Raw genomic sequence first — 26,310 nt, 5'->3', positions numbered from 1 at the left:
GCCCTATGCTAGACTCTTGCTCACTCCACTAGGTCACACACTCTTCCTTAATTAACCTTACCACAGATTTTAAAATATTGGCTATAAAACAAAACATCTTCCTGACATTTTGGTACAGTCAGAGGTAGCTCAGAATCAGGGATAAACAGATCCCCAAACCCAGACTCCTAATCCAAAGAGGTCCCCAAAAATGTGCCATTCCATCCATACTTGAGTGGCCATATTTATTTTGCCATCCCATTTCCTCCAGGTAAACGAACAGCAGAGTGGGGGGGGGGGCGGGGGGGGGGGAAGCCCAGCAGTCTGACACCTCCTGCTTGCCAGCCCAAACTTTAACGCCATGTGAAAACTGCCTTTTATTTACTGTTTTTGAAACAGTCTTTTGCAAAATATTTACTGTATTTACTTCAAGTACCTTGGACTCTCTCCTATGCTAGAAGTAGCAATAACTACTCAGCCATTATATTTGAGAAAAGTCAGTCATAGAAAGTCACACTTTACCATGATTCAAGCCATGCAATGTTGCATGTGCTATACCTTGTGATTTTGCAGATGAGACTGTAAAGTAGCTCTATTTTTCGCTAGTTCCTTTGAGTCCTGAGCAACCTTCTCTTGTCCAATGTCTAACAATTCCGCCAGTCCATGAATCAAACCTTCGTATTGGCTCTCGCTGATGAAAGGAGAATTTAGTTCCACATACTTGGCTCTCAGAACCCCCCAGGTATCATCCAGAACATCCTAGGAATTAAACAAAATTCCATAAGCTTATTTCTTATTAGATGTAAATCAACCCAAAGACCTGCGTGCAACATTTCTAGAGTATCATATCATGCCAGGAGGCCTAAATCATTCCCTCCTAAAATGTCTTGTTTTGAAGAGTTAAATTGTGCATGACAGAATGTTGACTGCTCTGTATTCTTACCTCTAACTTATAAACTTCATGGACCAGAGCCATGGGTAACTGAAATTGCTCCCCATGATCTCTCAGTTTTGCTATTTGCGTCTCAAAGTTTTGTAGCTCCAACGCATATGCATCAGTTTTCTGAATTTAAAAAAAAAGGGATTAAATGTAGTTTTGCTCCTTTTGGTTTACACCCTTATTACTGGTATTATAGTAGCAGCTAAAGACTGAAACTCCATCGTGCTAAGCACTGTACAAACACATAGTGAAACACTCTCTACCCCACAAGTTTACAAAGACTGACAGTGGTTACAGTAAGAAAGTGACTTACCCCAGGTCACAAAGTCAGCCAGTGGCAGAGGCAGAAAAATAATTCACCTTTCCCAGTCTAGGGTCCTATGTACTGGGCCACCCACAGTTATTTTACTAACCCAGTAGTAGTCATTAAAACAACACATCACCCTCTAAGGATGCAGAATTTTGTTTCCCAGTGAAATCAAGAGACCTGGCATAAAGGGTCTTCTCTGAAATAAAGGAAGCTTTAGATGCATATGATTTCTAGATTTAGTTGAATAGGGTCTTTGAGAGATGGGCAGGCTAGTGGCTGTTGCATGCTCCAGAAAGGGCATGCAATCTACCTCAGCTTCACTATCTTGTCATTCTGTCTGTCCTTCCTTAGGGTGTTTTAAGCCCTCAATCAGAAGTGGGTAGGTTAATCAATTCATGTACCATACTACGAATGATACGGTGCTTGTTGCATTTATCAGTTTACCAGGCATTCCTTATGTAAATGCTTATACTACTTGGGAAGTTTGAAATAAATACTAGACTTTCTACTTAAGGCCTTTACATATATCTGTATTTTGTGCTTGCGTGTCTTGTCCTGCTTCCTTTCTGCCCTAACCTGTCGGGTTGGTGTGACCTGTGCCCCAGGAGAGTCAAAGTGATCCAGCTCTGTGGTTCAGCTAGTAGGACTGCAATCAAACCCTGGGGTTACATGAGAGCATAGTGTGGAGGGTAGGGGGCCAGAGCCAGCCCAAGCTATGGGCTGACCAGGCTACTGCCCGGGGCGCCCCATTGTAGGGGGCGCCACCGCACGGGGCTGCTGGACCAGGCGGGGGTGGTGCCGCGCATGTGCCAGGCGCCCAAGGGCGCCGTGCGCCCAGAGGCGCTGCACGCCCGAGGCTGTGCTCCCAGGGGCGCGGTCGCACTTCCGGAGCCCGGGGCGCACGAATGGCTCAGGCCAGCCCTGTAGGGGGCATAGAGATGGTTCACTGGGACTTCTCCCACACAGGTGTACCTGAGCAACATGAGACAGCCCTTTAAAAATATGAAATTATTTCTCATATTTTAAAAACAAAAACTACAGACACAAACCAGGCAATCTTGTCCACTGCTGGGTAATTTTGTCTTAACTTAGTATTTTGGGTTAATTACCTGAAGCTGTTCAGCAATATTATGCCCACGTATTGCATTCAAAGTTTGTTGTAGAGCAGATTTTTTCTCAATTAACTGATCATACAATAACCTGATTTCATTCTGTGAACAGATAAGAACAAATACAAGCTCAGAAATGTACACAACAATAAACAGCAATGATAAAATCACATGCAGCGAGAAAACAAATGGTGATTCATCATCTTCTTGAGCTTCAGAGGGGTAGCCAAACTAGTTTGTAACTGGAAAACTTTAAAAAAACAACAAATAGTCTAGCAGCACCTTAAAGACTAATAAAACATGTAGATAGTAACATGAGCTTTTGGGGGTACAATCCACTTCTTCAGATGACTGGAGTATTAGACGCCCAGTTCCAAAATAAGAAGGGGAAAAAGAATAATGAATCAGAGTTAGGCTTGCCAGATGCTTTCACCAAAAATCCCACCATTGCTCCTAGGGGTATCTGAGATCACCAATAAGCTAGGGAAAGCCTTTTCTGGTTTTGAGGGGTGGGATTTGCTTTCTTTTAAATGTCATACCACTCATTTATAATGCAAATGCATTCACACTGATACATCTAATAGATGCTGCACAACAAGGCATGCATTCAGCCATACAGTACCTGATAATTACTACTGTGATCCAGCCCGGCTTTCATTGACTTGCTTCTAGAAGCAGCAGCAGTCTGAGATAGTTCCAGCCGGGCTTGAACGTTGTTAAAGCACTGGACAAATACATCAGTGCTCCCATCGGCACAGGCAACAGACTTTAAAAGATCATCCTTTTTCTCTCTCATATCTGCATGAAGTTTTTGCAGCTCTAGAGACAGTGTCTAAAAGGATTAAAAAGAAGAGAAGGCTATTGAAAATGGTCCTTGGTAGGGACAATTCACCTTTAAAACCACCAGCAGGACTCAGCTTTCTGCTTTTACTCATATCCAAAGGGCATGTTTTGCCTTCTCTGTGTAAATCCACTGACTTTGTAAAGTTACTCCTGAGTTACACCTGTGTACATGAGAGGGGAGACCAATCTATTCCGTTGTAATAGTGACCCAATGATGCCCATCCATCCACGCTTTGGTGCACTTACCTCACACAGTACCTGCTGCACAGCAGCCTCTTCATTGGAGAACATGCAGGTGTTTAGCATCTCTTCCATATTGTTTAAACACTGACTGATCGCCAAAAGCAGCTCAAAGAGCTTTTTCTCCAAATTTAAGGAAGCTTCCCCAGCTACATTTTCCTGTTTGAAGACAAGTTACAGCATTTTTTAGAGCCTTCAACTAAGTCAGAGATGATACTGAGCAAGAATATGGACTAAAGAAAAAGGGTGAACTATGCAGCTAACACAGGAAATTAGTAATAAAAAAAAACAGCAAAATACTGAGGGGCTGATTTGGAAACAGTTCCCACGCAACTTCCTATTTTATATCCATGAAATATTGCAGATTTAATTGCAGACTCAACTTAATTCATTCACATGACCGATTATCTAATATTTTGATGTGCAAATGACATTAATTTTGCCAGCAAATGTTTGGTAATAGCTAATGCTACAGTAGAAAAATGAAAAGCTGCTTCTCAAAATCCACACCTGATTCTACCTGGTCCACACCTGACCAAAGCCCATCTCTATAAGGCACTCAATCATGGGGAACACGGTTACTGACTAGCTGTGCTTTATAGTGCTAAAGCTACGTCTAACGTTTTAGAATTACATTTTGGAATTACAGAGCATATGATTTGTACCTGTGTCTGCACAACACTTGCTTCTTGGCTTAGATCTCCAAGTTTCATGGTGTAGGTTTTCAGTTCCTCAACAGTTGGGGTTTTAATGCTACATATAGCACCTCTCGGCAGAATATTCAGTTCTGTTGTAATCTAACATTTGGAAAAGCAAATTACAGTTAGATAATGGTTCAGATTAAACACTGAACCACACTGCTACATAATTTTTTTAAATCAGTTGCAATGCATTAAAATAAAACCACCTGGAACATATGGGTCACATTTCAGTAAGACAGACAGACAGTTCACCTGCAAAAATGGCTTTTATTCCTGTTGCATCCACCCAATCCTATTTGTGCACTATGCAAAGGGGCCAGCTGGGTCTTTGGCTAAAACATAGTCCTATGGGTTTCAGTCCTTCAAAGCTACAGGCTGCAGTCCTCAGTAGGGCAACCCCCCTTGATTACTAAGTTCTCCCTGAGTGGGTACTGCATGTTCTAATCCTTCACTGCTCATGATCCTCCTTGAGTAATTGACACTGGCTTTTGTAATGGAATCATTTCTGAGAACACAAAAGAGGAAGTTATTCAGCTTGTGCAGTAACGATGGTTCTTCCAGATGTGTGTACCTAGGGGTGCTCCAGTATAGGTGTATGTGCGCCCCTAATTGGAGATTTTTGGTAGCAGTGTCCGTTGAGCCTATGCATGTGCTCTCTCTTCCTCGAGGTCTGCCTCGAGGCCATCTAGCACTGCGCGGGCGAAAGCCCTTCACACTTTCTTCTCCACTGCCGAACCCTATAGAGAACTCTGAAGTACAGGGGCGGAGGGTGGGTTGTGGGGGGACACATCTTGAAAAACTATCATTACTGCACAAGGTGAATAACTTCGTCCTCTTCTTTGAGTAGTGTCCTGATGGGTGCTCCACTGCAGGTGACTTCCAAGCAGTACCTACCACTGGAGGCTGGGACTTCGGAATAGAGTCTGTTACTACACAGAGTACTACGGAGTCAAAGATGGTGTTGGGGGCCGCAGCTTCGGTGATCACATAATGATCAGTGAGTGCTTGGGGAAAGACCCAAGTTGCTGCTCTACAGATAACTGAGATAGGGCTATCTGTAAGGACCATGACCAAGATAGAAATTGACCTTGTGGAATGCATATGGACTCTGGACAGAAGTACATCACATGCCCTTGATGAACACGGATGAATGCAACCAGACACCCATTTGGATATTTTCTGAGCCAATATCACAGAGCTTTGGGATCTTTCTGTGGACGAAGTGAAGAGTTTAGGAGATTGCCTACCATCCCTCGTCCTCTCCAAATAGAATACTAGTGTTCTTCTAACACGTAGCACACACAGAGTGGTTTTTGGGGAAAAAACAGGGAGATTGATCTCTTGATTTATATGGAAAAATAAAGACACAATCAGGATAAACTTGATATATGGTCTTAGAGTTACTCTGTCTTTAAAAAAAAAAAAAAAAAAAAAAAAAAAACCTGTGAATGGTGAGTATGCCACCAGAGCCAATATTTTCTCCTATGTTCCTAGTTGAGGAGATGGCAATTAGAAATTGACTATCTCTCGTCCATGTGTCTTCACGGATGTACAAGAGAGCAAGTTGCCATGGACTCAAAGGGAAGTCTAGCCCTGAGAATTAGGTTATGATTCCACACTGGAGCGGGTGGTGTCATACACGGGAAGAAGATTCTCAGTGTCCTTAAGGAATCTATGCAAAGGCAGGTGAGCAAACACTAAATATATCTCTACCTAGTGATGAAAGGATATTTCCACTGCAAGATGTACCTGAATAGAGCTGAATGGGAGTTTTGGCCTCTTGAGGTCTACAATGAAGTGCAAAATCAGAAGGAGGCTGCCTCTATGTGTTTAGATTAACAACTTGGAATCGTTTCCATTTTATAGATAAGTATGTTGAATGGTCAACTTTAGCCATGTAGCAACACATCTTTTATCTCATCAGAACATTCTGTTTCTAAGCCCTGGAACTAAGAAGGAGCCACACCTGCAGGCAAAGGACTCACAGGTTGGAGTAAAGGAGAAGGACATTTTTTTTGAGAGATCATGTGAGGAATCAGCCAAGGAGCAACGAGAGGGCAAACAGGTATTCCTCTGACTTCTCTAGCACAATCTGTTTACTAATTCATCCTTTTTAAAGATGACCTGAAATTGCTACTTTTCTGTCTCCAGTACATGTTGCAGAAATGCTGACTTTTCCATAATTACCAAAATCATATGTGGCCATAATAGTTTGCTAATTGACAATTCTAAACAGCTCTGTCAACAACAAATACTCCTTTTTGCCAAACCTAATTGTATGGGGCTGAGTCGGCATAATGTTGGTTGCTTCATGCATTAACCACAACCACAATGATAAGAATTGGGTTACAGATGTTGAAATAGGAAGTCTCCCGCTTTAAGGGATGAAGGTAGGACCTAGAATCTCCTCATTAATTGGGAAGGCAATTCTGGATGAGGAGGTGTGCAGACTATCCTTCAACTTGTGATACGAATCTGTCACCTCTTATAGGGAAATCTGCAGCTCATCTGTCACCCTCGTAGCAAAATCCTTCAAGTTCTTATGATCATCACCTAGGAAGAGGCAATGGGAGGGAGACCACATCTGGCAAAGATAAGGAGAAGTTTGCTGAAGGGGTAGCTTTCCCTTTGAGCCCTTCTTCCTGTTCTGAAAAAAAGCTTCCTTCACCCCTGGTTCAGGGGCTCTGGACAGACACATGGGAGGAGACCATCTGATGGTCTCTCCCTGAGACACACTGGATGGCTGAGACAGGTGTGTACATATCGCCCAAGGACTGCAATAAGGCAATGAGGGAAGCATGCATGTTGGGGTTATCCCAGGTGTCCCATACCACAATTGTGGGTTGGCTTGATGGACGTGGGGAGGATCCCTGTATTGTGACAATGGGCCACAACTTCCTCCTAGCTGCTGTCAGACTTGTCACTGGGTAAGGGCAGTACTGACTGGGGCACTGGCTGTACACAACTTGGTGCCAAGACCAATTTTGGGTGCCTGGATGTGCTCAGTACCAGGGCCCTGGTACGATGTAGTGGGGATTGCAGTTCTTCCCCACCCATCAGGTCTCCATGGTACCAGAGTTGATGCGGTACCCTGCGCTCACTTGGTTCCACAGACAAATACCAATGATGGAGATGGTGCAGAGCACCTCCCTTGATGAGAGTTTTGCTGCACCATGTAACTGCAAGTGGAAGTTTTGTCACTTCTGATATCAACAGTTCTCTCTGTGTCACTCTTTTAGAGACAGTACGATAATTGTTTCCTTAACGTTGGGGCGGGGGGCTCTGAGTACCATGCTTCAGAGCTGCTGGTGAACCATACTGAGGTGGCCACACTGGGAAAGCCCCTCTGGTTGGCCAATCACTCAGAGCTTGTTTTTACCAGCCTTTACAGGAGGAGTCTGCTGTGGGGTTTTTGGTTGTTGTTGTTTTTTGGGGGGAGGGAGGGGAGAAGGGCTCTATCCCACCTCTTTAGTTAAAGCGTCTGTGGGGATAATCAGTTTGGGAGCCTCCTGGAGACTGAAGTGCTTTCTCCATAAGGAACTGTTTTAAACTTCAGCTCCCTGTGCCTGTGAGACTGTCATTTTCACTGTGGCAATGGAAGCACTTCCTGGAGGCTGTCCCAGGTTATGAGAGTGCCTGGCTACTATAGGAACTGCTTCTAGGAGAGACAACGCTCAGAGCTGTTCAAGCTAAGAATGCCCCCCAAGTGGGGGCAGACAGATCAATCCCTAGCAATAAGAAATGCAGAGGAAATGTCTTCTTTACGCCTCCTCTTCTTTTTTTAAATCAGAAAAAAGGGAAAAAAACCCTAATCTTTTACATGGAGGGAGGGAGAGCTGCCCCTAGACTAGACAGGAAACAAACTGAAGTTTTCCTTCTTTCACTTTTTTTTTTTTAATTCCAAGGGAGTAAAAAAAAAAAAAAGAAAAGAAAAGGGAAACACTATTAAAAGAGAACAAAAGAAGGAAAAATTTCAGTTTTTTTAGTAACTAAAAAGTAATGAATGGTTTTGCAGCACCTTAGAGACTAATAAAAAATGTAGATAGTATCATGAGCTTTTGTGGGTACAAGCCACTTCTTCAGATGAATCAAAAGAAACAAAAACAGCGACTAATTATGCTAATGATACAGCTAAGGAAGGGACAAAGGAAGGGCTTTTTCCAGCCCAATGTTAGATAGCCTCTAGGCAGACCAGGAGGGAGGGAGAACACATGCTGAGGCCACTGCTACCAAAAATCTCTGATTATAAGTGCAGGAGCACACATGTGCCTACAGTGGGGCCCCCGTGGGGACACTACACTAAGAAGAATCTCAGCTTGTTTGTAGAGGTTTTTTTTAAAATACAAGTGAACAAAACTGACAACAGTACAAGTCACTGATGTTTCCACACAGTAAAAACCTGAAAGGTCATACTAACAATCTTCAACCCCTGCAACCCAAACTTTGCTTTGACATACACCATTTATCTTAGAGAGGATAAATCTAGTCCCACAATAGTGGATATCAGGATCGAATCTTAGTGTTTGTCCACACACATGCAGCTGCAAGAAATAGGCTAATCTCTATCTGGTCATTTAAATACAGGCAGTCCCCGGGTTATGTACAAGATAGGGACTGTAGGTTTGTTCTTAAGTTGAAGCAAAATGCAGGACAATGTAGCACTTTAAAGACTAACAAGATGGTTTATTAGATGATGAGCTTTCGTGGGCCAGACCCACTTCCTCACATCTGAGGAAGTGGGTCTGGCCCACGAAAGCTCATCATCTAATAAACCATCTTGTTAGTCTTTAAAGTGCTACATTGTCCTGCATTTTGCTTCAGCTACCCCAGACTAACACGGCTACATTTCTATCACTATTCTTAAGTTGAATTTGTATGCAAGTCAGAACTGGTACATATTGTAGGGGAAACTCTAGCCAAACATTTCTCCAGAGCTCAGTTTTATTCTCCCACACCTCACTTCCCTCAGTCCTTTATTCTCAAGCTGAGGTGTCTGCTGAGAAAAGCTGCTCCGCGTCTCCCTGGTCTGCTGGGAGGGGGGGGGGGGGCGCGCTAGCTTCACGTCTGCCTGGTCTGCTGGGGGGAAGCAGCTAGTGCAGGGTTGCCTCACCCTGTTTGTAAGTAGGGATCCGATGTAAGTCGGATCCATGTAACCCGGGGACTGCCTGTAAGGGTAGGTGTTAGCATCAGGCCTCATTGTTTAACACAAGAATTCATCTAGATGGCTACCTATTCTCCTCATCATGGCAGAAACGTCAAGAAACTTAAAAGAAAAGCGGTAATGACTACTCACAATGGCTGTCAAGGATGAGAGAGAGAAACATAATATTAAAAAGGCTGTGTAAGAATACCACTGACTATTATAAATTATTATTTCAACTGGACAGCTATTACAGTTTTCAATTGTTTAATGATGTTAAGAGAGATTATATGAAGAAACAGAAAGCAAAATGTATTAATCTATGCCTTTGTGATAACTTAATAATCAGTTCATTTTGGATGTAATTTTTTCACTTTGAAAGGTAATAACTACTTTGTGTTGGAACGCACATAAACGAACCTGAGGGTCAGCAAGCTGACACAGAGGAGACTTCATCGTAGCAGACAGTTCTTGTTGTAAATATTGCCACTTATCACCAGTCTGGTCCCTCAAAAACAGATCAGCTAACTCACTCCTTGGGATAGATGAATCACTGCTGTATAATATTCAGAGAACATTACCATAAGAACAAGGAAAGATTAGGACAGAATAAAGCATAGAACTATCTCCCCTTAACCCACTCTCCTGCCTCCCTATATGCCCCCAGTGAAGCCAACAGAATGTGTGATTTTAGCCTCGCCATTAATCACATTTTTTGCTACTCCCTTTCCACCCCCCCCAACTTTGTTGTGCTTGTTATTCACTGAGATTGCAATCCTGCAAAGATCTGAAAACATGCTTAACTTTATGCATTGTGAAAAGCATTCAGCGACTTCTTTAATTCAGTGAGATGACTCCAGAAAATAAATTTAAGTTTCTACTTATATCCTTGCAGGACTAGGGTCTTAAACTGTCAGCTTCTTGGAGGTAGGGTCTCTATCTCCACATGTCTGTATAGTACTTGCACACAGTTGGCACAACCGAAATAATAAATAATAATAATAATAATAATAATAATAATCTTTTTTTCAAGCTTTCCCATTCATTCGGTCTTAACTTATCACCAAATGTTGTATGAAAGAGATGAAATAAAAGATAGTAATAATGTTAGCCCTCCTTCCGAACACACTCATAGAATATTTATATTCCATGTCTATCAATCAGGTGGTGTATTATTTTTAATTGCCATCAGCATAATATTCTAGGCAGCACCACAGACATTTAAAAGCATGGGCATAATGTAGCATACAGTGTTTGGGCAGAATGCAATGCAGCACAACAGAAGGCTAAAGCTATGTTTCCTCTTACAATGGTGTGTACAACAAAGGCAATTACACGTGTAGCTACACCATGCAGTGAAAGGGGCTGGCAGTAGGGAGGTGGGGAGGGCTTTGGCTGGAGCCTTTTCCCTCTGCCTGAGCTTTTGCTTGCTGCCAGAGACTTTGTACAGATGGGAAAGGCCCTAGCAGGGCAGGCAGCAGGATACCACACTGCTAAAAATAACAAGGTAGACATGGCAGACATTGCTTGGCTGGGCAGAGAGCTGTGTAGGGTAGATACCTAGGAGGTCACACGTAGTGTAGCTCACAAATTGCATATATTACAAAACTTTGGCACATATCTAGAAGCCACACTCAATGACTAATTTTTCTATTTTGTACCTTGAATCTAATTTCTGAGTAGCACCGTCAGCAAAGTGTGGCTGCATTTTTTCTACATACAACTTGATGAAGTCGACAAGATTATTTTGCTCAGTGGGTTTTAACAGCAGGTCCTGGAAATAAGGAACAATGTGAATGATCAAGTAAAGTGTGTAAATCATGTTCTTCTCAAAGAAGAAAAAACAGTTACCAGAACAAAAAGCAAGTGATTATATACATGGGAACTACATAGAACTTTACCAAATACATAACTTTTTTTTAAGATTATCTAAAAATAGACTATGTTGAGATCTAAAAATAATAAACCATAAAAATGCAGGGCTGGAAGACATCTTAAAAGGTCTTCTATTCAGTCCCCATGCTAAGGCAGGATTAAGTAAATCTAGGCCAGTGGTCCCCAACTTGGTGTCCACGGGCGCCCTGGTGCCTGCCGGGGCATTTACATGAGCCCGCCTAGTGATCAGGGTTGGCCCAAGCCATTCTTGCGCCCCGGGCATGCGGCATGTGTGCAGCAGCGCCCCAGGCGTGCGGCATATGCACAGCCCCCGCCCTGGTGCACGGCGCATGCATGGTCTCACCCCCGGCAACCCCAAAAGGTTGGGGACCACTGATCTAGGCTATAGGTGTTGGCAAACTTGTTCTTAAAACCTTCAGTAACTGGGATTCCACAGTCTCTCTAATTGCCTTCCTTGATCACATTGGGGCAGGAGAACAGAGCGTTTAACTACTGTGTTTAATCAGAAGAGGGAGTTAAAACAGAAATTCAGCAACTCGGGTCTCCTGTGATTCAGTCTGGATTGTTTACTTGAGTACTCTTCAAAGAGAGAAGGAACAAAAAGGGAAAAGCTGATTTTCAAAAAGCAGAATCAACAGTATTATGTACAGAACAGAGAACATGACCTCATATGTTTAATCTGCTAACAATAAACTTAAAAGGCACTATGGGCTAGATTGTGTGTTAAATTTTCAAAAGCACCTCAATTACCCAGGAGCCTCAAGTCCCATTTTCAAAAGAGAGAAATATTTAGGGCCAGATTTTCAAAGCTATGTAAGTGCTTAAGGTGAAGACAGGTGCCCAGTGGCATTTTCAGAAGTTCCTGAAGAGGTTCATCATGAGTTTAGGTCAGTGGTTCCTAACCTGTGGTCTGTGATGGTACTGTAGGGGGTCTGCGGAAAGTTTAAAATAGAGCCAGCCCACATTTAAAATAGAGTCAGCCCACATTGCTTTCCGAGCCATGGGAAAAAACACGGGTCGAAGGATGTGCCAGCAGCCAGCAAGTCCCTCAGCCCATGTTGCTTCCTGAGTGGGCTGAGGGATGCGGCTTGGGAATCAGAGAAGGCTGAAGTATGTGTAGGCTGCAGGCACAGCATTGTTTGGGGTGGGGGGCGGGGGTAGGTCATAAAATTTGAATAGATTGAAAAGGGGTCCATATGCTCAAAAAGATTGGGAGCCACTGGGTTAGGTGCTTTTGAATATCTAGCCCTTAGGAATCCAAGTCCCTCTCACTTCCAATTGGAGTTAGATTCCTAAGTGCCCAAGACACTTTTGACAAGTTGTCCCCATGCCTCTAGGCACAGCCATGATGAAGTTGGGCCATGTAAGCTGTCCGGAACCACACCTCAAGGGTTTGTCCACACTCCAATTTAGTTAAATAGGAGATGCTTTGTGTGATGACTGGACTCTTTGTGGATGCTTTGGGGACTGGACTCGATGATCTCTTGAGGTCCCTTCCAGTCCTAGTATTCTATGACACTTTTACCTCAGCTTAGGCCTATTAAATAACACTCACTGGCAGAGTTGTCCTGTCCATAGAATGGTTTGGGGTGGGGCTGCCCTAAGCCCTGCACTTTTGGGGCCCCTTGGTGGCCACCCCAGCCATCCTATGGACAGGACCTGGAAGATTACCAGGTGGCCTGGCGTGGCAGCGGTAGGGATTGCCCTACTGCTTTCAGCCCAGCAGCAGGATTCAGAACAGCCCGGCAGCTTGCTCTGCACCACCCTGTTCCGTCGTCCCTGCCGGGCCCACGGCACTCAATTTATCAACAGCAGTGAGAAGCAGAGTACCCAGGCCCCAGGGTGCTCCACTTCCCACTGCTGTGGAGACGCAGGACTCAGCAGGCTGGGAGGATGGCATGGCAGAGTGGAGCAAGCTGCAGGCCCCGTAATCCCCTGGGCTGTATTGCTTGGGGGTGGAGTTTGTGAAAGGAGCGAAGATAAGACAGGGCCTGCAGGGGGTAGCTCCAAGCCCAGTGCTCCTCATAGGACGGCCTTGCTCACTGTTCCTTTCCAGCTCCAAACAGTAGTAGTTTGATGCTTCCCTTTACCAGGAACAAACCACATCGTCCGACCCCTGCTTCTCAAGTGCTCAGGATTTGAGAGTGGATCCAAAGCTCTTCCCATTCCTTTCCCAAGTCTTGTACTCAAGGCTGTGCCCTCTTATGCCCACATGCCCAGGACCAAGACAGGGTAACTAGCACAGAAATGCAAGGATGCCTCTCCCTCCCTGTGGAGGTACATAATCCAAGTCACAGTCTAGCCCTAACAGCAGAGCACATCTGAACATAGCAGATAACAGACAACTGCTCTTCATGCTTGTGGGATGAGCAGTCAGATTACCTGACGCTGCTGCAAACCTTTACATCTGCTCAATGGTGGCGTGTCGGTGGTAATCAAGTTGGATACTTTGGAGCTGCCAGGTTGGGGGACCTCTGAAGGGATCCTTTCACAGTTGTGCTGTGAAGTGAGACAGACATTTGTTAGAGCTCTCAAAATTGAAAAGATGGCAAAACATGTGTGCAGTTTAGAGAAGAGATATCATGACAGGCTCTGAAAAATAAACAGGGGATGAAGCTCAGGCAATTTCTCAGAAGGGTGGAACAAGGCTGCTACTAGAGGATTGCTGCAAAGACTTTTGTGAGGTTTCACCTGGGGAGACTTTGAATTTATCCTCATCTCCAAGTAAAATCCTCTCTTAGTTGTTCACCTCTCCCACATTATTGGTAGCAAACTTACAGGAAAGCATGGTTTTGGAAGTCTCATTGACACCTGAATAAACTATGATGAGGTGCAATTTATGTGTGTAAACTAGCTTCCAACTTACAAATGGCTTGTATGTTCCAGAAGCTTTGTAGATTTTCTGCCTGGTGATACTTGTAGAGGTATGTTGGTATTCAACAGGAATGTTTAGCATCACTAGTCCTTCCCTGGATACCTGAGCTCACCCTTCAGGCAGTGCAGTTTCAGGGGAGGTGACACTGCAGCTGCCTTTGCCAATAGCATGCTGATCTGAGGAAGTGGGTCTGGCCCACGAAAGCTCATCATCTAATAAACCATCTTGTTAGTCTTTAAAGTGCTACATTGTCCTGCATTTTGCTTCGCCTCTAGCAGACTTTCTTGAAGCCATCATAAACAGAGGGGGTGGGGAGCTCCCTTGTAGCTGTAAGTGACTGCAAATAAGTCAGTCAATCTCAGCCCCGATATTCAAAGTGATACTCAGAGGAGTACTGAACACAAAGAACAGCCTATTGTCACTTCCCTTGCTACTCCTGTTCTCTGAAGAGAAGGCTACAGTCTCCAGAAGTGCCTCCCTCCCTCCCCCTGGGATCTTTATTGTACAAAACATTTAAAAAAAAGTCTTTAAAATATTTTTTGCATTCGCTCGCATTTGTGACTCACAAAACCTTGACCTCAGACACTATGCTCTTTAAGCAAAATGAAATCGTTCAGAGAACCACTAAAATGCATTACAAGTAGAAAGCTGCACATAATTATACAGCACTGCAAACTGAAATGACAGTGAGTGATGTTCACACTCATTTGCATCCATCCCTTAATTTCACATAGACTGTTATAACTAGTCCGCTGAAGCTTTCTCCTATTGCAGCACAATGTCTCTCTTATTGGACTTTGCATAGAATTCAGGATTCTTACCTGTTCTTCGCTGTATTTGTCCTGAAGCAACACCTGGACTTTTTCCAAACTGCACTTAACATCCTTCAGCTTCAAGGAAAGGGCCTCAGCTTCTTGCTGAGGAACTGCACTATCTCCTTGTTGCCTATCTCTGCAATCCTCCAATAAAGAAACAACCTTTTGTTCTAACTCTGACAACATAACCTAAGAAAGAAAGTAGTTAAATTACTCATCCTTATAAACACACTCTAGTCACTGTTCATACTTCAGGGCTACATCTACACTGGCATGATTTTCCAGAAATGCTTTTAATGGAAAAGTTTTCCATTAAAAGCATTTTCAGAAAAGCGCGTCTAGATTGGCAGGACGCTTTTCCGCAAAAGCACTTTTTGAAGAAAGGCGTCTGTGGCCAATCTAGATGCGGTTTTCCGCAAAAAAGCCCTGATCGCCATTTTCGCGATTGGGGCTTTTTTGCGGAAAACAAATCTCTGCTGTCTACACTGGCCCTTTTGCGCAAACATCTTTCAGAAAAAGACTTTTGCCCGAACGGGAGCGGCATAGTATTTCCGCAAAAGCACTGACAATCTTACATGAGATCGTCAGTGCTTTTGCGGAAAGTCAAGCAGCCAGTGTAGACAGCTGGCAAGTTTTTCCGCAAAAGCAGATGATTTTGCGGAAAAACTTGCCAGTCTAGACACAGCCCAGGTGTTCAGAAAAAAATGGAGGGAGGAAAATCAGAAATCGCTCCCAAAAAAATCCCCAATCCAGCCATCAAATGAGAAATGAAACTGTATGTATGGTGGCCTTCCGTACAAAAGGAAGTGCCTTTGCAACCCACAGACTGTACAGTGAGAAATACTAATGCCATTACTTACGCATTACTCAGTTACTCCTATGCAAGGCAGAACAATTCTGGACTAGATTCTGTGAGAGATGCCCCAAAGAGGTTACAGCCCAGGAGGAGAGGGGACAAAGGTGGCTTCTAGTGCTGCCCTGATTTTGAGCTGCTATTGGGGCCTATCTGTAAATGAATGCTGCGACAGTGCTTAAATGGTGCACAGATTTGAAGGCTGGAAGGTACCACTGTGCTCATCTAGTCTGACCCCCTGTGCAACACAAGCCAGAAACCTCCCCCAGAATAATTACTTTTGAACTAGCTTATATATCTTTTAGAAAAACATCCAATCCTGATTTTAAAATTGCCAGTGACAGAGAAGCCAAGAGAAACCTTGATAAATTGTTCCAGTGGTTAGCCACCTTCACACTGTCAAAAATTTGTACTTCATTCCAAATCTCAATTTTTCTAGCCTCAATTTCCAGACACTGGATTTTGTTACATGTGTGCCTTCTAAACTGAAAAGCTAATTGTCAAATATTTGTTTCTCACAAAAGGTACTTGTAATCAAGTCACCCATTAACTTTCTCTTTGGCAAACTACATACAGTAAAAGAATTTTTATCCTGTATGTTGGGGGATGTGGGTGCTGGTAAGTGAACAATTCCTGGTAACGAAGAGTGAGGGACTTTGGGCGCAGGAGCAGGTGCGCGGCTGGGCTGGGGATGTGTGGGGAGGGAATTTGGATGTGGGAGGGGGCTCATGAATTGGGGCATGGAGAGAGGTTTTGGGGTGCCAGATCCAGATGGATCCCCATAAGCGATGACGTGCCCCAGCTGCTCCCGGCAGAGGCATGGCTAGATGGCTATACGCTCTGCCTGCACCCACAGGAGCTAACCCAACTGCTCCCATTGGCTGCGATTCCTGGCCAACAAGAGCTGTGAAACCAGTGCAGGGCAGTGGCAATGCAGAGCCACCTAGTCACATCCATCAGGAGCAACAGGGATAGGTTACTGCTTGCAGGGAGTCTCCAGGATAATTGCACTCTGGTTCTGAGACCCTGAATCCCCTCCTATGCCCCAACACCCTGCCCCAAGCTCCCTCCCACACTCAAACTCCCTCCCAGAGCCCATGTCCACACCCTATCCCATGCCTCAAATCCTAGCCCACAAATACTCACACACTCTAAACGTTTGTGGCCATTTCTCAATCTAGGAGCAGCAAGTAGGTACCCTGCTGGCCCTGTGCCAATAAGCCTATAAATCAGACTTTCAATGAAAATATACCCCCTGTTCCTATTCGTCATTCTGGTTTATGCATCTGAGGGCTGCATTAGCATTTTTGGCCACTGTATTGCACTGGAGTTTACATCAGATGAATGTCCACCATGATCCCTGAAGTCTTGGAGTGACTTGGAGGTCAGTGAGTGAGGAAAGGAAATTGCTTTGGCTATATTAATACAAAACATGTAGATAGTATCATGAGCTTTCATGGGCACAGCCCACTTCTTCAGATGACTGGAGTGTTGGTATTAAACTCTGACTATATTGTAAACCCCATTTAATACCAATATAGTCAGAGTTTAATATCAAGTTCAATTTTGACAAGTTGAACTGGTCACCTGTCCTGTCCAAATCCCTCGTCTCAACAAAGCCTAGTAGCATAAATGAGCTGCAAACTTAGATATGCAAGCAAAGCAAATTAATCTTGAAGACTGTTTCACTGTAACTGTGCTTTTACTCTCACTGCTGGAATGCAGAGCCTGCCTTGGCACCAATTGCTCCAAGGGATAGAGGATTTGTGGAATTGCAGTTCCATCTGGGTGTATTCCAGTTCTCTGCCAGATTTGACCCTTGAGGTTACATCTGGGATAACCAGATAGTAAGTGAGCAAAATCAAGACGAAGCTTAAGTCTTCAGGATTGGGCCCCAGGGTACAAAACAAAAATTTACATTTTAGAGCACTTTAACCTGAAACGCCTGCACTAAAATAAAATGGACATGTCAAATGGTTAGCTAATTCTCCATTTTGAAACCAAGCTTTTCTCATGGCTGAAGTCACTCTCATACAAAAACGTCTTTTATGCCTTTTACGAGTGAATTTAAACCGGGAAATTTGTTTATGAGTATTATACTATGCAAACCCACATAATCAATGTACATTACATCAAATTTTTTTATAAACACAAATTTGTTATGCTTTAAGTCATAGCTAAGTTCCCAGATGCTAAAATATACACAAGGAAACTAAATGGGTACAATATGGTTTTAAAAAAGATCACTGGAAAAAAGCAGCTGAAATCTAAATCAAGTGATTACTCTTCTCTACATTGTTCAACAGAGTTATCAGGCACAGGTGCTGGAACTGTAATTGTAGCTTTTATGTAAAACACACCTATTGGGGGAAGGGTGATCGGTTTAGATGGCAGCGGTGAACTCTGACCATTTAATCTTACCTGGCAATCAGCAAGTTGCTGTTCCACCATCTGCTGCATTTCTGGGGTCTGGGTTTCTGATTCCAGAGACACTTTAGCTTTTTCTAGCCACAGCTCCAGCTCTGTAATCTGTGCCTGGCAGACATGGAGGATCTTTTCAGGCTCAGGCCTATTGCTATCCACGGTTTCCTTTGATTCTCCCGGTTTCTTTTGAAAGCACTGGCCAGTGTTTGTGACAGAAGAAGGCGTATCACCCTGAAGCAAAGGACATTCAAACACAGAAAATCTATCAGCAGAAAATGTTTAACTTTGGCATATAAACAGCTCTGAACCTGCACTGTCACCTTATTCCCAAGTTAAAACAGAAAGAAAAAACTCAACAACTGCACTGAGTAATCACATGATCTGGTGCAAAAAACGTTTCCAAGCAGCGCGCGTTTGCACAGGTATACCTCAGCAGACAGGAAGAACAATGACTCATAGTTAAACAACAAGATATCCCAGAGGATAGGTGTTTTTTTTGGTGTGGCTTTGATCAAAGTGGTGTATTCTAAGGCATGCATAGCATGCACTTAGCCAATACTTAACTACTTTTAGGCTACTTTTCAGTTCCAAATATCTTTAATCCATTTTTCATTTAGAATGCAGGTTATACAGAAAACTTTCTAGAGTCTTAACTGAAACCTTCCCTTCAACTTATTTTCACCTTAGGAGCAGCCTTTAACATTCTGCAATAAATACAATTTTCTTAGGTTTTGGACAGCGAGGCAAATTTTCAAAAATGCATACGTAGGTTAGGGGTTGTGCATATGCAGGCACACCCATGCATAAGCAAATCTCTAATTTTTATATACAAATCGAGCATTGCATGTGCAAGGCAAGCATATGAAAAAATGCAGACAGCTGGGCACTAATCTGGTAGTGGAACCATTAGGGATGACAATGTGTAAACAACTACATGCGGTGCCCGGGGGGGGGGGGGGGGGGGGGGGGGAGGGAGTCAGGTTTAAGATGGCTCCCCATGAACACTGGATCTGCCTGTTCCCCTCTACCCCCAGGCTCAGCGAGGAGGAGAAGCAGGTGGGAGCTGATACATGCAGGGTGCCAGCTCCACGGACCCACTTGCTGCCCTCACCCTGCTACAAAGGCAGGGGGAGCACGCAGGAGTCCCCAACACTGGCTCCACAGTGCCGCCTTCCCCCCGTCCATGTTGCTGCCTCTATCAGAGGCAGCACTGCAGGGAGGGTAGGGCCGGGGAAGCTACTGTGAATAAGCCCATGTTCGCGTGGCAGCAGCCCATTGGTGGGGGGATAGTCTGAATTCCCCATGAACAGGGACTGTTGCCATGGAACACTCTCTGACTGCGGTGAACACAGGCCCCCTGTGGACAGGGGCTGCTAGGGTTGCCAGGTGTCCAGTATTCTACTGGACAGTCCGGTATCCGCACTCTTTGTCCGGTAAAAAAAAAATCAGAGAATACTGGACATGTGCAATGTCCGGTATCTCTGATTTTTCCGGCTGCGCACTGGATGGAAGCCTGGCATGGGCAGGAGGAGCGGCTGGAAGGCGGGGCCACGATCGGCGCTAGGAACCTGTGATTGCACAGAAGTCTGGCGGGGGGAGTGGCTAGGAGTCACAGGCTCCCAGCAGCGATGGCGGCCCCGCCTCCCAGCCTGGGAGTCCCACCTGGGAGGCGGGATTGTGATCACCATTCTGGACATTATCATCTAGCGTTCCTTTTTTTTTTTTTCTGGCTCGACCAAAAAATGACCGCGTCTGATATTTTTTGGGAGACCATCTGGCAACCCTAACTGCTGCCACCCCACACTGCTGCCTCTGGTAGAGAGGCAGCAGCACAAGGTGGTGGGGGCTCTTCCCGGGAGTGGAACTAGGAGCTCATTGGCTGCCAACCCTGCCTCCAGGGACCATCAAAGAGTTGTGTAACCTCTAAAATTGGTTACACAACTATTCAATTACACACTAAGTAACATTCCTAGGAACAATAACTGCACACACACCAACAGCATGAGTAGGTGGATGACAAGATTGGAAAAATATAAGGTTTTAAATAATACATTATGTTACTTCATTAAATAAGTAAAATGTCACTTTTGTTATTTGTCTTAAGTGGCCTGGAACGTGGCCATTCTGAATTAAACATACAAAAACAACTCCCCCCCCCCCAATTTAATACTACAGATCCAGGAACTGATTAAATATATACCTGTGAACAAGTGTTCTTGTATGTGTTTGCACAAGCATAACTGTCCGCTGAGATTTTCAGCTTTAGGTCTAAATGTGTTTGATATTACAAGTTCATTCACTCACATACATATGGAAGGGTGAAAAAAGATTAATTTCTTTTTGGTGTGTAGAGTAAGATTTTTTTAAATGTATCTTTAATACAGGATTTTAAACCTGTACTTGTAGGAAAATGGGATTTCTATCCAGTAGGAAACACCTGACATTTGGAAATTTGTTTCTATTCTCAAATGGAACAAAATTTAAAAGTTTTACTACTGAACTCAATTTTTTTTGGAATTTTTATTCCAACAGCAATGTTTAATTTGATAATGTCAAAACAATAATATTATATACATGAAATATAAAAAAATAAATATATATTAAATATAAAAGTAAAAGCAAAATTGAAACAATAAAGGTCTAAACAAAATGAGAGTCAAACTTATTAACCCTGATTTTCTCCTATTAAAAATGGCACTGAAATCAAAACATTCCCACTTCAGTTTAGCTAAAACTTTCCAGTAAAGAAGATGGAGATGGCACTATCATCTGTGAAGTATACCAGTATGTAAAGATATTTTCTAAGTAGAGAACACAAATTAACCCACTTCCTAATGTTAAAAGTTCTGTTGTCAGTCAGTACTCTGTCTTGCCCCTCCTTTAAAGCAAATATATTTGTTTGAGGTAGACTGAGCAGTAGTGGATGTTACGGTGAGACCTAGCCAGCAGTATGTATTAAAACAGTTTCATTTCCATTAACCTAGACTGAATTCAAAGATATTTAATATTTTTATAATGTAGCTCCAAATGTCTTTCCATGTAGGCCTGCTATAGCACCAGAATAAATGCACATTGGTCAAGTGCATACTGAACTCAATTAGCCACCTGTCAGAACAAGTATTTAATTATCAAAATCCTGGTCTAGCTGAATAAAAAGTCTCTCTCACTAAATCAGTTTGCTTTCTCATGTTTACAGGAATTAATTTCATTCTACGATTCTATGTCTGTCCAGTAAATTTATGATCTTGGAAAGAAATCAGTTGAATTCACTTGTATGATGTAATATTTGGGGGAGGAAACTGGGATGGAATCACATTGCCAGCAAAATAACCATATAGGACAATTCAGGGAAGGAAGGACCTCTCCAATGGAAATTTTGTTCCAAGAGTACTAAGGGACATTGGCAGCTATGGTGGCTCTAGGTCCCCCAGTGCTCCCGCTGCTGGTGGCTAGTGGGGAAGCAACTGTTTGTCCCAGGCAACTATTCTTCTGAGTTTCAGGGTATGTCTAGACTGCAGTTTTTCCGGGAAAGAAGCCGATACAAGGATCTAGGTGCCCTCACACAGAGTTAGTGCTACAAGAAAACACCATTAGAATAGAAATAATCATTCAGATAGGAGCTCAGCAAGCCAACCACTACTCAGAAGAGTTCCTTTTTACCTCTTCCTGGTTGTAGGAAGGACACCCTCAACCTGCTTCCAATTCCCCGTCAAACAGATGTTTTTTGCAGTATGCCCAGAAGGTCACCAAATTCGGGCTATTTGAGATCAGCATAACTTACCACTGCCTGATTATTAAGGTCGGCAGCACAGTCTTCATCACTTCCAGTTTTCTGTGCAACTTGAAAAGATGTTTCCTTGCTGTGTTTATCACATGATTCTGGTAACACATCAGCATCCTATCAAAAGAAAGGCAGCAGTGGAAACATGACTATTGTCACTGCTTTGATGTGCTTTGGAAGCCTCAAGGGCTGCAATCAATCAACCCATGCATTGTTTTGGGCCAAGAACAAATACAGGATAGTTCCCTCACAACTGACATAGAGATACATAGAGATAGATAGCTACAGCTCTCACTCCTTTATTGGGAGACAATGGAGAACAGATTGTAGTTGATTAGATTATTCACAGGCTGCCCACTCCTGCTTCAAAAACCACACATCCTCTCCAGGTTGTGCCACACAGAAGGGAGAGTAAACACCCAATAAAAGTCTAATTTTTGTTCTTTAAAAAGGGAGTGGAGGAGAGGGGGTGACCTCTCCGTTAACCTGAATTTGCATTGACATCTTTGCATTTTTGGTAGACATCACATATAGGATAAACTTGAAAAACAACAAAAGGTCTGGTAGCACTTTACAGACTAACAAAACATGTAGATGGTATCATGAGCTTTCATGGGCATAGCCAGCTTCTTCAGATGAACAGTTTTCCTGCTGAGAGGGTGAAATTTAGCCCAGTTTGAAGGGCCCATGCTAGACCAATGCACCCCTGGAATCCCATTCAATCGCTGTTCTGAGGACAGAAACAATGCACTGGCCTTGTAGAGGCCTTCTACACAGGGAAGAACTCCCACATGCAGAGGGTAAACAGGAAGAACATTACCAGGGCAATGCCATCTGATAAGGTGCCAGAGGACCAGGAAGCTCCACTGTCGTCTCTGTCTCGCTCATCTCTTTTTCCTGAAGGCCAAAAACTTTCAGCTGGTGGCACTATGGCATTTTCCTTTGAAAACAGCAAAAGCCCAGCATTAGTTTGAGGACATTGCAGTTCAAAGGCTTCTTCAGAAAATGTTAATGGCTGAAACCATTAGCCACTCTATGGTACATTTCTGCTACGAACATCCTCCTTTATTCAGTAATCTTAACTACACAGTCATCTGTCTACACTAGGGGTCGGCAACTTTTCCCAAGTGGAGTGCCAAGACTTAACCCTCTTGCCCTGGGCCGCACCATTCTCCTGGGGGAGTGAGCTCACTTGATCTCCTGCCCTGGGCTCCATTCTGGCTTCTCCTGTGGGGAGGGGAGGAGCAGTGTGCGTACGTTTCCCTGCAAGCCAGATCCAGTGTGGAGCCTTGGGGCTTTCACCCTCCTGCAGGAAGACAGCACTGGCTTCAATCTTGAGGGGGGGTGAGATGCTGGATCGCCAGTATGGGCTCCTCATTGCGGGTTGGGGGGGAGTGAGGGGGAGCCCGTTCATCTTGTGCCCGTCACCGAAAATCATCTTGCGTGCCACTGTTCTACGCTGTACGTTGCCGACCACTGTTCTACACATTTCCAGTCACTGGTCTCATGATGACAGTTGCCAATGGCCCTTTCTACAGATTTCAAACATTCTAAATTGCTTGTGTTGTTTAAAATACTTTTTTCGATCTCGATAAATTAGTATTTCTTTATCTTTTTCACTTTTGTGCAAATGAAATTGATCACCACAAAGGCACTCAATCCGCACGCCTGAAAACCAAAATTCTTGCTTTATATAAACGTGCACAGCCTGGGCAGTGGTAGCAAAGATTTTCCCACTTGGCCATGCCAACATGCTTTAGTGTTGACCAACTCCAGACATGATAGGCTACCAGAGTTTATGTGCTTCCAATTCTTGGTCTCTCTGCAGTGGCTGCCAATGAAGATGCCACTGGGATAATTTGTGAGTAGATATATCTGAAAAAAGACTGAAATCACCAGTGTATTTCCCATTAGCTACTGAAGGCCATCAGATGGTAATAACTATTCATGCTACCAAAAACTGGGTAGGTTATGCACTGTTGTCCTACAGAATACTTAGGCACTAATCTCACAAGCACTTTGGCATGTGTTTTAACTATACATAAATAGCAGAGCTGGTTGAGAAACTTTCTCTGAAAATTATTTTCAGATGGAAAATTCACTTTCCACAAAACCACAAGTCTTCCATGGGAAAATTTCAATTTTACATTGGAAAACTGTTGCCAGCTCCATGGCTGCCCAGCTCCTTTGCAGCCCAGTCAAGAAAATGGCTTGAAACAAAGGCTACAAACTCAACAACATCCCAGAAACCTGGGGAATGGTAGCTCCCACTTTCTTCAATCTGCTCAGAACCCAAGCTCCCCAGCGCCACACCTACCAAAGTAAGATTTTGGAACTGGTGATCTCTGAGGATTTTTTCTCTTGCTCTATTTCAGAATGAATTATTTTTTTTCAATGTTGGCCTTTCCCACAGAATGAGAATTCCAGTATCCAGCCACCTTTAGTGAACAGTTTCATTGACTTCAGAGACTACTCAGATGACCAGAATCAATGGGGATATTCATGCGCTTCAAGTTTAGTGTAGGCATAAGTGTTTGCAGGAGTGGGGACACATACTAAATCATGGGTTCCCAAACTGGGAGAAGTGCCCCCATGGGGGGGGCATGAAGAAATTCCAGGGGGGGGGGGGCGCGCAAGGCGACCCAGCCTCCCCCAATCAAGTTTTGCTGCCCGCTCAGTTCCTTTTTTTTCTCAACGAGTTTTGCTGCTTTTTTTTGGCGGGGTGGGGATGAGGGTTTGTTCAAAAATCAAGAAGGGGGGCGTAATGCTGAAAAGTTTGGAAACCACAGTACTATAAGATCTTCCAACATGGGCCACGATTCCTTGTTCATCTGAAACATCACTCAGGTCTATGATGGTAATAAAAAATAAAACAGTAACAGGGAAAGAGGCTGTATTTATCCTCTTGCAAATCCCCAGAGATTATTTTCTTCTGTTGAATGCATCTTTTGAATACAAATAATATGGCAATGAACTCTTACGACATTACAGCCTCTTCCCAGAGCATTCTATCCAAGGGAAGCACACTGGCACCTCAGTGCCTCGAGGAAAGGGCCCGTTGTACCCCATGGTTGTTAAAAGGTAACCAATAGTGCTTCCCAAACGTTTCAACAGAGTTAATGGACTTAACTGCTTACAATGGCCTGTGAGCAAGGACACTTAGAATAACTAGGCTATTCACATGTGACTGCTGAAGTCGTCAACTGTCTCTCAGACCACACCAATTATTCCTGTCCCATGTATCCCACAGCATGAATCACTTCACTGATTTCTGGTACATTATATCATCAAAGCCAAGCTCTTTGTACTCTCTTCTTACTCGCCCCATCATTCAATACACAGCCTTGCACCTCTCTTTGCTGTCTTCCCCATCTTCTCCTCCACAACTACCAGGGCGATTCCCTCTATGTTTGAAAGTTTCCCATTCATGCTCATCAACTGCCCTCTCTGCCAAAAATCCCTCATTGCCCATTTCTCCCAGCAACACTTTCCACTTTGTTGTCATCATCAATGATCTTGCCACACTCTTCTTTACTTAATCTCGTGCCTCGTATTTAGTCTAGATTTTATTTTTCTTAGAGTCTGAACTCCTTCAGGGAGGTGATACCCTCCCCTGTATTTTGCAAGATGTTGTAGGCAGAGGGGCTGGAGTAGTCTCACCCTGCAAGCAGCCCAATCGTCAGTAAAATAATTCAAGAATGAGACACTATGAAATCCAGGGGTATGTCTACACTGCAGAGTTTTTCCGGAAAAACAATACTTAAGTCAACACTGCTATTGCGTTTTTTCGACAGAAAGTCAAAAGAATGGAGGGGTTTTTTCAACAGCGGTAAACCTTATTCTACGAGGAAGAAGACTTTTTCTGAAAAAGGCATGTGTGGATGGGGAAGAGAGTGTTTTTTAGAAAGAGGAGACCTCCAGGAAAAAGCATAGGTGTCCAGGTGGCCACTCCATCCACAGTAATCACAAAGGAAATGCAAGAAAAAGTCCAAACAATGTGAACGATCTTTTGAAAAAGTACACTGCTTTTTTGTTGTGCTTTTGCTGTGTAGATACTCTCTTTTGAAAAGATTTTCCGGAAGATCTCTTCCGGAAAAGATTCTTCTGAAAGAAGCCTGCAGTCTAGACATAGTCTTAGGTGGTAGGATCTGCCTCTAATATATAATTTTCAAGAATGGATATTTTATTTGTCTGTCAGATTTTAAATTAATTTGAAAATATTCCCTATTTGAGATGCTCCAATTTATTCTACAAATGTTTATATTTACACATTTTTTTTCTTATTTCTACCAATGTCTCCATTATACTTACTTCACTGAGGAATGAACTATCTTCTGTTTCTTCAGCTAAAGATGGTAGGAGAGACATTGATCCCTTCTTTTTCATCTACAATGTACACAGAGA

General features: G+C 43.6%; 1 protein-coding gene across 6 annotated transcripts in view; it reads right to left on the bottom strand.

Annotated features, from left to right (window-relative positions):
• Nucleotides 1–26,310, bottom strand: part of SYNE2 (spectrin repeat containing nuclear envelope protein 2) — a 300,187-nt gene that overhangs the window by 103,422 nt on the left and 170,455 nt on the right. For 5 of the 6 annotated variants that reach the window (XM_075926393.1, XM_075926394.1, XM_075926392.1 and 2 more), the window contains 14 exons: nt 26,218–26,292; nt 22,727–22,846; nt 21,907–22,023; nt 18,123–18,356; nt 14,855–15,037; nt 13,541–13,657; nt 10,924–11,036; nt 9,683–9,818; nt 4,087–4,218; nt 3,428–3,580; nt 2,961–3,170; nt 2,339–2,440; nt 923–1,042; nt 538–738 (listed from right to left, as the gene is read on the bottom strand). In XM_075926393.1, the coding sequence (XP_075782508.1) occupies nt 538–738; nt 923–1,042; nt 2,339–2,440; nt 2,961–3,170; nt 3,428–3,580; nt 4,087–4,218; nt 9,683–9,818; nt 10,924–11,036; nt 13,541–13,657; nt 14,855–15,037; nt 18,123–18,356; nt 21,907–22,023; nt 22,727–22,846; nt 26,218–26,292 (2,013 nt within the window). The remainder of the gene's footprint in view (nt 1–537; nt 739–922; nt 1,043–2,338; nt 2,441–2,960; nt 3,171–3,427; nt 3,581–4,086; nt 4,219–9,682; nt 9,819–10,923; nt 11,037–13,540; nt 13,658–14,854; nt 15,038–18,122; nt 18,357–21,906; nt 22,024–22,726; nt 22,847–26,217; nt 26,293–26,310) is intronic. The other variant, XM_075926397.1, reaches the window with a different exon arrangement.

Source organism: Pelodiscus sinensis, chromosome 4 (genome assembly GCF_049634645.1).
Source record: "Pelodiscus sinensis isolate JC-2024 chromosome 4, ASM4963464v1, whole genome shotgun sequence".
Classification (NCBI taxonomy): Eukaryota; Metazoa; Chordata; order Testudines; family Trionychidae; genus Pelodiscus; species Pelodiscus sinensis.
The sequence above is the reverse complement of the archived record's forward strand: the minus strand, read 5'-3'. Positions and strand labels throughout refer to the sequence as shown.